General features: G+C 27.1%; 1 protein-coding gene across 1 annotated transcript in view; it reads right to left on the bottom strand.

Annotated features, from left to right (window-relative positions):
- Positions 1–14,777, bottom strand: part of LOC129987900 (uncharacterized) — a 29,469-nt gene extending 14,692 nt beyond the window's left edge. Inside the window, exons 1-5 of the mRNA XM_056095886.1 lie at positions 14,478–14,777; positions 12,308–12,531; positions 9,601–9,745; positions 4,467–4,586; positions 1,034–1,237 (exon numbers count right to left, since the gene is read on the bottom strand). Coding sequence (XP_055951861.1) covers positions 1,034–1,237; positions 4,467–4,586; positions 9,601–9,745; positions 12,308–12,531; positions 14,478–14,583 — 799 coding nt within the window. The 5' untranslated portion in view covers positions 14,584–14,777. The remainder of the gene's footprint in view (positions 1–1,033; positions 1,238–4,466; positions 4,587–9,600; positions 9,746–12,307; positions 12,532–14,477) is intronic.
- Positions 14,778–15,606: the final 829 nt, after the last annotated feature.

Below are 15,606 nucleotides of genomic sequence, written 5' to 3' on the forward strand. Positions count from 1 at the left end.
AAGTTAACCTTGATGTGATAATAATTTTAAGTCCTTTATAATTGGAAAGCAGAGATTTTTGCACTCCAACTGTTTAAAAAAAATGAATGTTCCTAATTATATTATGCATGTTTTATATTATGTTCAGTATGAGCTTCGGATATATAGCTTCGATATATACAATCAAATCTTTTTCAAATACCTTCGGATATATAGAGAGTGCCCTGAATTCATTGGCCAAACTTTAAGGATAGGTAAAATACATATTAAGAATCTTTATTTTTACAGCAATATAGGGTTAGAAATGAAAAAGAAAGCTCTTTATTTATATAATATTCTCAGAGCAGACAATATACAAGTGACCTAGCTTCATTAAAAATGAATTTTCGAGAAGAGAAATATTGAATAGTAATGTAAGTTTGAATCATCAAATCCCCTACAATACAATATTATTAGGTTTGTACGACATTACGCGAGATTCAAATGATTCTTTCCTATTAGATAATGTTTTTGCGTATTGAAGCGATTTACGCTGAGAAAGCAGACGCGAATCTCATGAACGGCAGAGAGGCCTTGACGAGCTCTCCCCCAAAAGGATCACTAAATTTTACACCGCCAGCTTTGCGAGAGCGTATATCATTTCATGTCAATGAAGTCACCAGCATTCCGTATAATAGGCACAAATGATTCACATGAATCGAATTTGAAGAAAACGACCCACCATTCGGGAGAAAAGCATTTAAGTTTAGGAGAAACAAAGAAGAGAGCGACTACGTCTCTCCTAATGACTTGGATAAACTGCTTGCATTAAAAATGTAAAGTATATATTGTTCGAATAAATAAAATTATTAATAGTTGCACAGTAATATATTGAAGTGAAGGCATTCATTTCAGTTCATTCGGTGTAATGAACATCTAGCCATGGAAGACTGCAAATTGATACTATGCATAAAAATATAAAACTTCGTGAGTATGCATTTAAAAAATAGCTATTAAAAAATGAGCAATAATTATTTGTTCACCTGCTCTTATCATTAAACAAAGTATGTCTTACTAGGGTACGGCGACTGTCCTACGACCATGGAGTGTGGAGTGCCCAGATGTGCTTCAGTTTCGAGCTGCCGCTGCTGCGCCTCTTTACGAAAAACACATATAATCACTCCCACAACACACACACAGCATATCAGGAAGATCCCAAGCACAAGAGACACAAACGTTCCGAAATTCAGGCCCAAGATTTGCTTGGTGGCACTTTCATCTGCAAAACAAGAATACAAATAACTCCAATGGGATAACAATAAGCATTTGATAAATCTAAATTTCGATTTTGAGAAAACCAGGCCTAAAAATGACTCAGGGAAAATTATTATTTCAAAACTAAAGTGGTCAATAAATATCCTTATTATTTCGGTTTAATCAAACAATACATCACTACAAATAGCATATGTGTTATGTGTGTGCATATGCGCGGGTGTGCTGCTACCCTATTTAGCATAAAGTTAATATATTTGATACAAATATAGTGTTTGTAATATTGTTTACCAACACAGTAAGTCTTCCAGTAAGGAAGACAGCTTTACAGACAGCTCTAATGGATGCTGATTGGATGTCGAATCAACGAACCCGCGGCAAAGGCGGCATTAGTAAGGGGCAATCACCCCCGCCCCCGTCAGCAACCGCTTGCTCCCCTCTCCCCGTCAGCGAGAGAGTGAGAGTTTCGTCGACAAATGCTTTCAGCACTTTAAGACGGCTACAAAGAGCTGGACAATAACGAATATGATAATTTCAAAATTATTTTAAATACAGCATACAGTTTATACTGTATATTATTTATTTGATATACAGTATAAGCAATCGAAATTACAATTGAAATGGTTTGACTTACATAATCGATAAGGTGACAAGTCAATAAGATGTCGCATTTTGCAAATAATTTTTGGTCGAATGCCGGCGATGTTAAGTCAGCAGTTTTTCAGACATTTGGTTCAAATGTCATTCATTCAGTTTATAAATTGCATTTCTTTTGGCAAGGCACTTTCTTTTGAATAACCGACAAGGTGGATGCTGAATAAGATATCGCATTTCGCCAACAATTATGGGTCGGCCGACTACGAACTCAATACGATTTGATTCCGATGCCGTTCATTCAGCTTATAATTTCCACAATATTAGCAGAATAATTAACAAATTAGTAAGTGATAATGACGTTGCATTTTTTAAACTGTTCTTTCTCTTGAGGGGAAAAAATTTGCATTCGCTATTTGGGAAAAGAATCGTCATTTTATTTCCAGTAGTTACTTCCTCGGTAATGAATTTGTAAGTTCACTTCGCTTTGCGAATTATCTGATAAAAATCTTGTTAATAGTTAAACTAAATTTAATAAAGCACTCTTTTCTCACCTTACTCTATTGAAATATGCACGCAAATAAGAGTTACTTTGATGTAACCAAATTATATGAATTCACTATAAATAAGCAGAGTAAATAAATTGTGTAACTGTAAATTAAGTTTATTTAAAAGTAAAACATCTGTTTTTTGGAATCCAATTCTTATTAGGTTACAATTATTTTACTATACACCATTTTGTTAGCAAATAATTTTGAAACGAACAAAACTAACCTAATGAAACTTGGTTTTAAAGAATAACTTTTGATGCAGTTTTAAATTTTTATGAGAAAAATGAGTGTTGCCATTTGAAAGTTTGAAGTTAACTCTTATTTCAATATATAGACGGTTCACTAAGGAATTTTTTAATTTTTAATTCAAAAAACTTTAAGGGCATTTTAAGGCCTTTCAAATGACAAATCTTTTATGATTATACAATGAATGCTACCAGAAAAAAAGCTGGGGGAGGGGCTCTCTTTTTTTTTTTTTTTCTGCGACTTTACATACTAAAATTTTATCTCCATGGAGACCACTAAAATGAGAGACCAAAATATACCCTGCTTGTCCCTGCCTTTTCCAGGAAATAAGTAGCTAATGAATAATCAGAAATCTGATGCCCAAGTTCTAGTTGTAGTCCATTTCATCACATTTTTATTGTAAACAACCTACAGAATTCTAGCCTAAAACTGCAGGTCTCATCGTCAAGGACGCAAATTATGGACGTATTTTATATATTTTGGACAGATATCAAATATTTATAGTTATGCATCATTTATTCAGAATTTTATCATAATTTTCAAAATTAGTTATGGAAGCAATTTTGCAGATATTTTATTAATCCCGCAATCAAATATAAAGTGATAAAAAGAATATTTTTTTAAGCAAATGTCTGTCACCATCTTTTAATTAGTTTCATATCTGTAAGTTCCTTTAACAATGAAATTATGCAGTTTCCACAGGGGCTAACAATTAAAGAGCTTTCAAAACAGTATAAGATTTATAAACAACTATTGTCAAAATCCTTTTCAGAGTTCGTACCAAAAATGTACAGAATTCTGGTAGTTCTGTAGAATAAAAGAAAAAAAGCAAATCAGAAATTTAGACATTCTGTAACTAAAATCAGGGTACATTGTGAAGCACCTCTTTTAATAAACAGACCAATTTAGTTTGAAATTTCAACACATTTCATACTTCATCCACATAATAATAATTTTTATCACGTTAATGTCTTATTTTTCCAAATTTGTAAAAATGTAAATGTTTTCTTTTATTTATTATGACTCATAACTTCATTGCATCCATATTTGTATACATATTGAAGGCACACGATGTTTATAATACTGCAATAATTAAGTAAATGCAATAAAATAGGTAGAAATCTTTCAATTATATTTCACAAAGTATATCCCAATATTTTATAATTGACAGAATTCAGAATTATAAAATATTGGGTATTTTTGTATATTTTTACAAATTTATTTGACAACTAGGTTGGATAATAACATTTTTCAACAGAAGTACTGTGAACTCTAGACAGCTGCTAGAGAGAAATACATCAATTATGAAAAAAATTCTCATCTGATGATGGATTAAGTCGTAAAAGTAGATAAATAATTCTATCAAAAACAAAACAATGTCATTAGTTTTTGGATTAAGAATAAATTAATGCTTAATAACATTTTTCATCAGAATCCCTGAAATTGTTACGATAATGTTTTCTTTAATATAGAGCCTGTTGATAATATCATAAGACACTCTTTGATAAAAGAAACTTTGTCAAATTTTCTCTATTCATTGCAGATTTAAAAAATAAAATACAAAATTTTCTTCAACAGAGTAGCAAGAGAAAAATTAGCAAAGTAGAACAGTATACTTTTATTCATTCACTAACAAAATGACAGTCGCAAAATAAAGTTTGTTACATAAAATTTAGAAAGACAATTATTTTTAAGCAGCATACTGAATGTATTTCTTAAAAACTGAATATAAAGAACGTCATATTCGTAACTGAGAGAGAATTCAATTCATAAAGCATAAAATGCCACAAATACTAAATGAATTTCAATTTAAGTAAAAAGGTTCTCAATTAATTTGAAATTTACCAGCACAGTTTGCTTGACTTGTTTCATCACTGTTATCTCCACAATGATTTACCCCATCACAGGTTAAATTCTTGGAGATACACAGATCATTCAAGCATCGGAAAGTTGGGCATCCTGTATCTGTAAAAAATAAAAATAAAACACATAATTACTTCCTAAAATAAAGTAATTTTATTGTAAACAATGTGGTATAATTTTCCATAACCTTTTCTATCACCTTATCTTTTTAAGCTTCTCTAAACACAAAATAGATTCAACAAAATAATTACAGAATATCAGTAAGATCATTTCCACTATATATCTCTATAAAGCTGTTTATTTGCAAAAATAAACATTTTGCTGATAATATTTATTTATTTACTTAAAATAACCACTATAGAGATGATTCCATTTATAGAGTGTATGAAACAAAAATTAAAACACTTAAAAGAGTAACAGTAGAGTAGCTCAAACCGATGTATAAATACAATGCAAATGCTTAGCAAGAGTCAAAAAGTGAAACACAAGCACAATAACAACAAAAACTATGAGCACACATAAACATCTTAATATGTTTGTAATATAAATATAGATATTCAGAGGCAGCTATTGGGGAGGAAAACATTGTTACAAATAAAGTATTTTATTGCCAATAAAAATAATTTCATTTGGAAACATTTTTAAAAATAAGGAGATTAATTTTTATTCAATAGTTGGAAGTTTTGAGTCTGATCAAAGTTGGGTCCAAAAGGGAGGCTGTAGGCTAGTGACCCTCTCCCTTCTGAATCTTTAATCTTAGACTATCCAGAATGATATTGATTGATTCATTTTTTTTATATTTATTTAGACTTTCTTTAAAAAATATATATATTAACAGAACAGATTCATGTTCTTATTTATGGGAATGGAAAAGAAAAAAAAATCATTTTTTATCTGCTTTTTCTTAATGAGCAAAATGTTTATAAAAACAATTTATTGAGTTCAACAAAATGGAGAAAAAAACTGAATTGAAAGCAATGTGCCCAACAAAACGAGTTGGAAGATGTGATACTTTTCTTAGATTTAAAGGTATATTCATTCTGTCATCATTTTGTTTGATAAAATCATTATCAATAAGATTCTAAAGCATCGATTAAAACGCATATGATAATGACAATAAGAGATCATGATACTCTTCAAGCAAATCATTTATTGAAAAGCAACAGAATCTTAATCTGTACTCTTCCTCAATATTGAAATACATAATAGTGATTGAAGTTTGAAAAAAGTGTCAAAAAAATAAACTATAAATTAGAAATATTTTCAAAAATTCTGCACATGTGTCTGATGATACTGACAGTAAAATCAAAAACATATAGCAACTGTTGAAAATTATTTCTGTAAATAGCATGATATAAAAACTGCTATGCACAGAAATCATCACCTGATGCAATCAGGTGAGATGAATAAGGCCAGAAACAGCATAATCTTATAACATTTCAGAGAAGTAGATTTAATTTCCCTAAATATTTTCTACAACAAAGCAACATCAGATTTATTTATGCAGTTTAATAAAACAGAGCATACTAACATTTAAAAAGATAGAAAAGCTAATGTTGCAGATATAATTAACATATTTAAAAAGATGTAAAACTTTGATGTTGATTAATTGCCAATCTTGTAGAGATGATAAAATGTAATGACTAAAAAGGATCAAACAAAATCATTTTAGTGCAACCATATAACATTTTTTTCAAGTTAAATTTCTTCATATTATCCTTCGTGAGCTTCTAGATTTCTTTTGTGAATTAAAATTAATTAATTTAGATAAAACTCTTATTTTTTAAAATTTGAAAACATGGAAAATAATTTCACACTGTATGGATTCCCTAGATTTGCCTTTGGATCTTACCATTTATATTGGGTGGTTTCATTCTTTATTATCAAAGAGAAATTTAATATTAGGGAGCAATGCATGTCAGCTTCATTACAGGGTCCTGCAGACATAAAAGGGGCCCTGAAATGAACCTTTTTTTACATAATCTTTTTAATATTGTGATAAGTTATTTCCATTAAACAAATGTAAAAACCGTTTCAGGTAATATTTGATACAATCAGATATTCTTTCTCCTAGGCTTGAGAAAAAATCCAATCATTATAAAGTAGTTATGTTCTTTGATTGTATAATCAAGAATGAACAATAGTTTTTCTTTTAAATAAATATGAGTCTGAAAGAATGATTAGAAAGTAGAAATGAAATAAGATAGATTTTTAAAGCAAATAAAGCACATAATTGATTTTATGATGCATCATATTTTAAAATTTTATCAGGAAATTGAAGATGCTTAACAATATAATTATAGCATGAAAATTTGCAAGATTTAATGATTTGTCATAGTTATAATACATAAAATTAGTAATGTTTTGGTCACAGGTAAAAAGAATGAATTTATAAAAAAAAAAACTTAGAAAATTGAAATACTTTCCTAAATTTTTCTTGAAAATAATCATTTGCTCTGTAAAAATCAAACTTATTTTACAAATAAATTGTTTTAAAAAAATGGTTGAAATTTAATAATATAATATTGATATTGATGCCTGTAATATTGATGCCTGTTTGATTCATTTTTTTTTTTCACCATTTCACTTTCTGAAACTTAAATAATTGCCATAAAAATTATTAAAATTTAATCAATTAATTGAAGAATTTTTATGCTTTTTTTTAGATGTAACTCTCGAAAAAGGAAATAATAACAATCAACAGGCAGGAGAAGTGAAACTTAGAGAAGAGTGGTAATCAAAAGAATACTACACATAAATGTTTGATGACTGATACTATTGTAAATAGTAAAAATCTGGAAATACTCTTTAATGAAGAAACAGAAAATAATAAAAGTAATCAAGAGGCGATCTCATAACCTCAGGTGATAAATCAAACTAAATTATACAATCTTTTGTAAATATTGATTAAACTTATCAATTAAACCTAAACATTAGAGCAACCATAAAAACCAATTATTGTTAATAAAAATGTAACTACTGTGATTAAAAAGATAAAAGGTAAAAATTATTTTATTTTGAAATATCAAAATATGCAAACCAATATTAATGAATGTGCTTTCAAAGTGCCCCTTAAAATTTCATCACTAGTTGTTCCGACAAGCTTATTATGCCCCTGTTCATCTAATATTCTTCATTTAATAAAAAAAACTAATGATTTTATAGATTTATAAAAGATTCATTTCATAAATCTGACATTAGCTATTGGATGAAATGGGTGTCAATGAGAATTATAGTAGCAAAGACTGTCATCCAATAATTCTATGCTAGCATAGTTAGTAAATACTGAAGTACTTCAATGCTTGAAAAAAACATTGGCTACAATCTTAGAAATATTTTGTGATGAATCTTTCATAAGAAGGAAATAATTGGTTATCAAGAAAATTGTTAAGAATTGTATTTCGAATTTTCATTTCAGTTTTGGCTATTTTCAGGCATAGTTGTTGTGCACAATTGCTGAGTTAAACATTAGAGTTTGATTTGAATCAATTCCTTAACTTCCTGGCCATGCTTATTTTGTTGCAAAAAATTTTCACCCAAACTGAAGATAAAAAAAGAAATAAAAATTCAAATTTGTAGAACTTTATTTAAAAGATGAGATTTTTTTTTTTTTATTTTTTTTTTGTACACGTCATAATTCTTAATTGAAAATTATCTCTATTATCAAAAAAATGCATACACATATTGTTGCAATATTATGTGGCATTCTGCATATTGAATATCATTATAGAGATACCTTAAAATATTTTGTGCTATTAGAGATAAATCAGGACCATGTATTCAATTTTGTTATATTTTTCTTTTTTTGCATAATTTTTACATTAAAAAATTTTTGTAATATGACTTTTTAAAAAATCAACCAACAAAGCTCTTTTGATTTACCAGCACTATATAATATAAATGATGAAAATTGATGGAAATAATTATTACAGCTTTCCCCATATGGCATAAAACAGTTCGGAAAAACAGTCAGCTTCTTTCAGCATTATTTTGCAATATGGTGTCAAAAACACAATAAACCAACAGTATATTTAATTGTTAGGGTTAACGTGAAATATAAGAGTAGTAATTTAGTTTCTTTATATTTTATAACTTTTAAAAATTTATACTAATCAAAAGATGAATGTGTGTGTGCACGTATGTTGCCGCTCTACAAGCAAAACTATCTGAACTACTGCTATCAAAATTGACCCATTCATACTTTGGAGATTGAAAATGTGCATCTTGTAGCTTTTTTAAAAATTTTAATTAATTAAAAATTAAGCTGAAAATGGGTGTTTTTCCACAATAACTTTCAACACAAAAATGAATTTTACACCGTTTAAAACTTTAGAAAATTGCCTATTGAATGATGTCACTTTAGTAATCATGGGATTTTTTTTAATTTATTTATTTATTTTTATTTTACTTTTTTATTTTTGCCTGATTTCCATTATTCTCTGAAGTTTAAACCATTTTAATTATTTCATCAACTATCTAATAGCATGATTCTTTTCTACTGTAAAATACAGAACAAGGTTTCTGTTTAATACCTGTGTAATTTACAAGGTGTATAAAAATGGAGTTTACAATATAAAGAACTTCAGAAATTAGATGAATTGGATATTTAAGATTTTAATTGTACTATGATTCATAAAACTGGTCTTAAATAAAAAAAAAATTTAATTTGCAAAAATATATATATATATTAAATTAAAGTTAAGCAAAATTATTTAAGTTTGATATAATTTTTTATTATTTAATTAAAAGTTTCAGGAAATAATTAAAATAATATCACAATTACCTACAGATCCACCCGAAAATAGCATATGCAAATTTCATGTCATAAATGTTTAGAAATATAAATATATTTTATTGAGGAAAGCATTACAATATTTTTCAATAGATATTTAAATTTTAACAACCATTAATCCCTGCAGACCAGTTGGTTTCAAATAAATAAATAAAGAATACTTTGATTTTTTTTAAATCACACTTTTAATTTGCGATAAAAAAATAAATAACAAATGGAACAATTTAAGTTGGATTGAATAAGTTTTTGCATGAAAGTATCAGGCAATGATAATTCAGATATATATTTTAAAGGGAAAAATTGATTTAATATCATGAAACTCACTTGGCTTCTTGACAGCAGTAATAATCAACTTAAAACCATTTCCAGCATGAGTTCGGTTATCTGTTTCATATTTGAGAGTAACATAGTTGCCTTGGGTGAAAATGGTCCCAACATCTGAGCGAGTACTTCGGCAGGAAAGATCATGCTGAAAAATATATATTCATAATAAGATATTCATGGAGCAAAAGAATAATTATTCCAGCTTTTAGAAATTAATTAACTAAAATAAATGAATTTATTTCAGTTAATTAAAAAATATGCTTTTATTAATGAACTGAAAAGGAGAATAGTTCCCATTTTATTTTCTCATCTCTAAATACATAAATATTATATTCTTGAAATAAAGCTTTTTTTCAAATTCATTATCAGGAAATTCCACAAAAAATTAGTAAAGTGTAAAATACTCTCACCAATCATATTAGAAATGCAATCAGACAAAGCACAACTCATGATCCTCACTTCAAATAGATTTTTAAATAATCTTTTTTTAATATTATGGCAACAATTAATAAATATTTTTAAATTCTTTAATCTTTATGTAAGATTTTTTTTTAATAAAAGCCAGTTTATTAATTCTTTTTTATTATTTTGCCTGAGTAGTGATTGCCATTTGATAGAATGCCTTTTAGAATAAATAGATAGAATGGGAAAATTTTTTGATAGAATGCATTGTTTTTTTACTAAAGCCTTTTTCACAATTACAAATTAATACTTTGCAAAAATAGAATTTATCATTTTATAAAATGACTAGATATTACATACAATGCCTAGGGAAATTAAAAATAATACTGGCAGCATCTGATAAGTATGCAATTTAAACAAAGACTACAATGATAGATTTCCTATATTGTGAATAATATATTGTACACAGCATTATAGAGAAGTGTCCGAATGCTAATTTTTGATATTAAAAAAAATTTATCATTAACATTTTTTTAAACATTTTAGTGTAAAACTATAAAACTATCATACAATAATGAAAGTAAACAATATATTTAGCAAGCAAATTTCTGTAAAAATATTCCTTTATTATGCAAGGTATACATGTACATAGATTTGTGCAATATTATCTTTGCATGTTTTTTTTATATTTTTTTATTTTGACTGTTTTTGTCCTTGTATAGATAAAATTTTGAAATAGATTTTTCACTCACTTCCTGATGCACTTGAATACAGAAATTTTGAGCAACAGTGCATTCTTAATAATGTACTACTTTACTATTTCAAAACTTAATTATCAGTCAATTGATTTAATTACTTTTTGATTCCATGAAACTGTAATCATCTTATTGTGAATTTAATAAAAAGTGACTCCATAAGGCATAATATTTATAAATAATGAATAAAAAATTAAAAAATATTTTAAAAAATCTTTTTAAAAGATTTGATAAAGGTATTATAAAAGAATATTGCTATCACCTTTATTTTATCTAGGAAGAATTCATTCTCCATTATTATATTCAAGGATTATTTTACATACAGACTTACATCTTTTATAAAAATAATAAATTATTTAATAAAATAAAATATTAGTAGGAAAAAAATACACTTTTTTTTACAATCTGGCTACTTTTTTTTTTTCACAATAAATATTCAGATATATACAAAATAGTACAAATACCACTAGTTTAAAGAAAATTCCTCTAAAATTTGCAATGCAAATGAAAGATGAATATGATAACAACAGAATAGTAAACAAAAATATCACATTCTGCATTCATCACTAGTCAAAACAACTGCATACAGTGTTATAATTGTGTATCACATGATGTAACTTTACAAGATTAAAATATTATATAAGCAACATATATTTTTGTTATCACATGAAACATGAACTAATAACCAAAAAATCCAAAACATTTTTTATAAAATTATTTAGATATACTGTAAATTACCACTTTAACCAAATTCATATTTTTGGATTTGTGATTCTACAAGTTCTACATGTCTTATAAACAAAAAACAAAAAAAATTGACTATAATCAATAGAAAGAAACAAACACTTTTATAAATATATTAAAAAGAAAAAATTTGTATTCATAATTTCTGTTTTTGTTTTCTCCTTAATTTATAACAAATATTATAAAATCTTAAAATTATTTTTTTTCTTGGATTCATTACCAAATAATGCAATTTAAACTGAATGAAAATTCAATTAAATTTGCTGACTACTAAAAGAAATTTTAAATAATGCATTGTCAAAGTTAAAAAGTTTTTACTTCTAAATTCATTATAACAAATTTTATAGAATCTTAAAATTAATTCTTTTTCCTTGAATTCATTACCAAATAGTGCAACTAGAATGGGATGAAAATACAATAAGATTTACTGATTAATAAAATTAAAATAATGTGCTATAAAAGTTTAAAATACTATCCCATCAAAAAACAAGTACAAAATCAATTACAGCATTCCATTTTCATAAACATAAAATAAGCTTTGAAAAAAGGAAGAGTACTAGCATATTAATCACATGCTATTGACAAGCTTTAGATTTAACTGCATGTCACTGGTAAACATAGTCAATAGAATAATGTGGCATATAAGGCAATTAATCACTGATTAGAATAAGCATAACATTTTTTTTGTGTGTGTGATCAAATGCTGGTATAAAATTAGTAATACACTAGCAACAAAAGTAGATCTTCCCATTTTCAGAATTAAAAAAAATTATTATAAAGAGAAATTACTTTTTTTTTTATCATACCTCATATTTCCCAAATTTTTGATCACCATCAAAGATGTATAAATGGTCTTTACAATCAAGGGCCAAGTGTTCAAACCGGAGCATGAACCTCTGCAATACGGTGTCTGTCTGAAATGTAATCACACATTTCAAATTAAGTTCATTTTCAGAGGTAACAACAGCTCCATCCACCTTTTTGTACAAAGCTTGGTCATTCTGGTGCAAGCATAATGAAGTAGTGCGATCTAAAATTTAAAAAAATAACATCTAAATATTTTTTTAATTACTTGCATTTAGATAATCAAAGCCATAACACAAACTTCACAGTAATTAGTTTACACTAGAATTACTACAGAAACTGTTCACTCATGCATATTAACTTATTACATATAGAATATTCTAAAATGAATGAAATTTTGAAATCATTTCAAAACTAAGTTTCAGTTACATAAAATTGCTGAAATTCAGGAATTAGCTCAAAACGGTATAAAACTCAGCAAATATTACTTAAAAAATACATCTTAGAAATTGTCTCATCAACCTCCAAAAGAATTTAAAGAACAAATCTTATATATATATATATATATATATATTTTAATCTTCAGTATCTTTCAGAAAATGCAACATCTTCCAACATTAAAAAAAAATAATAGAATCTTTTCCAAAAATAGTAGTAGCTTAATTATAGTAAATATAATTATTATAAGTTCATTGCTGGAATTGGAGTGTTTATTTGGAGATCTATGCTTGGGACCTGGCTGCTTTATTTCAAATTTTCTTGCATTTTATAGCTGTTACTTGCTGATTGCTAAAACAGATTTAAAAGCCATTTTTACTTATGTAATATTACAAAAATTAATTTGTATTTCATTTAATTTTACTAGCAATTTGTTTTTAAAAAATTTTCCTTCATGGTTAAATTATCCTAGTTTGCTTTAACATATTCATTGCTTAATAACATATTCAACCTCTTAATAATAACCAGGAAAATAACTACATATAAGATTGCTTCAGCCACATATTTTACTAACCAATATCTTAAATTATTCTAATTTTAAAGAAAATGGCCTTTACAGATAATATATATTATATATAACACATACCCAATGCATAATATAAATGAATAATCAGAAGGCACACATAGAAGATAAATATTTTAAAAATGAATAAAAGTGTAAAAGATAAAATGTTTTATATCATAGTTATATTCATATTTAATGTAATATTTGCATAGATAAAAGAAAATAACTGTTCTCAAATTAGGGAAAACACAAGATAAAGAAAATAAAGGAATAATAAACGAAAATGAAATATTTTCTAATGGTTAATACAAACAATATATTTTTTCTCACATGAATTTATCATTTATATACCCATTAAAACAGTTATCAATTTCCATTGCAAAAATTAATAAATAAAAATATTTTGAATAAGAATTTATTTATTCTAATAAGCATTAATTTAAGGACAGTTTTATTAAACATTTAATACAATGAAGGATTACATGAAACTAAACAAAATCATTAAATAGTTGAAAACCTATTAGTAATTAATACAGAATTTATAATCTCTCCCTTTGATTAATTTTTTTTATTCTCATTGAAGAATGTATCTTATTAACACTCTCTAGCATAGGAATTCTCAAAACATCAATATTATTGAACTTTTCAATATGTTTCTGTAACATTTGGTGACATTTCTTTTTATCCATCTAATCAAATTTTAGCTCCAAAACTGGAATTTTATGAAAATATACATGGTTAAACAAGTAATAGTAAAAATTATTTTGAAAGGAATTTATTAAAAAAAAATGTGTCAACTAATGCCCAATAATGAAAGATAAGTGTATAATAAACATATTCTATATGAAAGCAAAGTGTTGCTTTACTTGAGTAATTCAATTAATAGATATTTTTCTCATCTATAGTTAAGTGGTAAGTCGCCTTTTGCTACAATTTCCGAGATGATTTTATGTACTATTAATTTTATGAAATCGTGTACAATTGTGTTAGACGATATCTTAACATCTGACACAATCCAATTTATAATAATTTGCCAGTTGATGCGATTAAATTAGGTCGTTCTCACCAGTATCAAGATTACATTCAAGAAATGTAAAGATTTTCTTATGTTACTTCGATTCCATTTCATATAGCAGATATCATTAATAACTGTAAGTTTGAAAACTTACAGTATTTGTTACTGTCTGGCAATACCACATTTCTGCAGAGCAGCAGACTGAGCAACAAACACTGCAACCATACATAAGACCAGTGATCTCTTTGCATGCTCGCCATTTTATGCTGCTCCGAGACTGCATTGCTTTCTTTGGTGGAGAAATAACCGAATAATTCTAAGCGGAGTTCTCATGTTCACTGACATAACATTCTGCCAAAACTATAGCATCATAAAGTAGACAAGCATCTCTTTAGAATATCAGCTTTCACAATCACCAGTGTAAAGTAATTTTTCCATCATGACATTTAGTTTAGCAGACACGCCCACAAAATAACGAAACTGTTGAAAATAATGGTTACAGTTAAGAAAGTCGTTTCTTTAATTTGGAAAAAAAAAAAAAAAAAGATGTGTCTTTTTTTTTTATCTCCAATTTTTTTAAATTCCAATTTAATAGACTGATGAAACTAAAATATTAGTTAAATAAATTTTGGGATGTGTGATTACCTTATTATTATCCATCGATCGGATTTCTTAATCCCTTCTAAGGGAAAAAAAAGTTTTCATTACATTAGAATAATGGAACAATCATACAACAATTATTTAGGCTATATAATATTTTATTAAAAGTTATTATCATGTGAGAGCAAAATATTGTTTTGGTTTGGTTTTTAGGAGCCTCAAAACGCATTGGCTTCAAATAAAAGGCATAGGTCAAAAGGCAAGTCAAGAAGTTATCGAGGAAGTTGTGTGTGTGTGTGTGTGTGTGTGTGTGTGTGTGTGTGTGTGTGTGTGTGTGTGTGTGTGTGTGTGTGTGTGTGTGTGTGTGTGTGTGTGTGTGTGTGTAAGCATAATTTTTGAAGTAGAGTCGTAGCCGAAGACAGAGAAGAAGACTTTGAATTATAAGTTCGCTTTATTGCATCCCGCACAAAATGAAGGGATCTTTTAGAAGAATTTGTTTAAATCAGCAAAATTTTATCACTTCACTCGGAGTGTGGGAACTTGTCGGCCTTTAGCCGATTCTGCAATTTCAGAACTCGGGTTGAATTAATGAAATAAAAAAGTGGAATGGGATCTGGAAATAAGAGAATATTTTAAAATGAAATTGATATGAACTAAATGAACAAAAAATTAGGAAATTAATT

Source organism: Argiope bruennichi, chromosome 10, assembly GCF_947563725.1.
Source record: "Argiope bruennichi chromosome 10, qqArgBrue1.1, whole genome shotgun sequence".
Taxonomy (NCBI): Eukaryota; Metazoa; Arthropoda; class Arachnida; order Araneae; family Araneidae; genus Argiope; species Argiope bruennichi.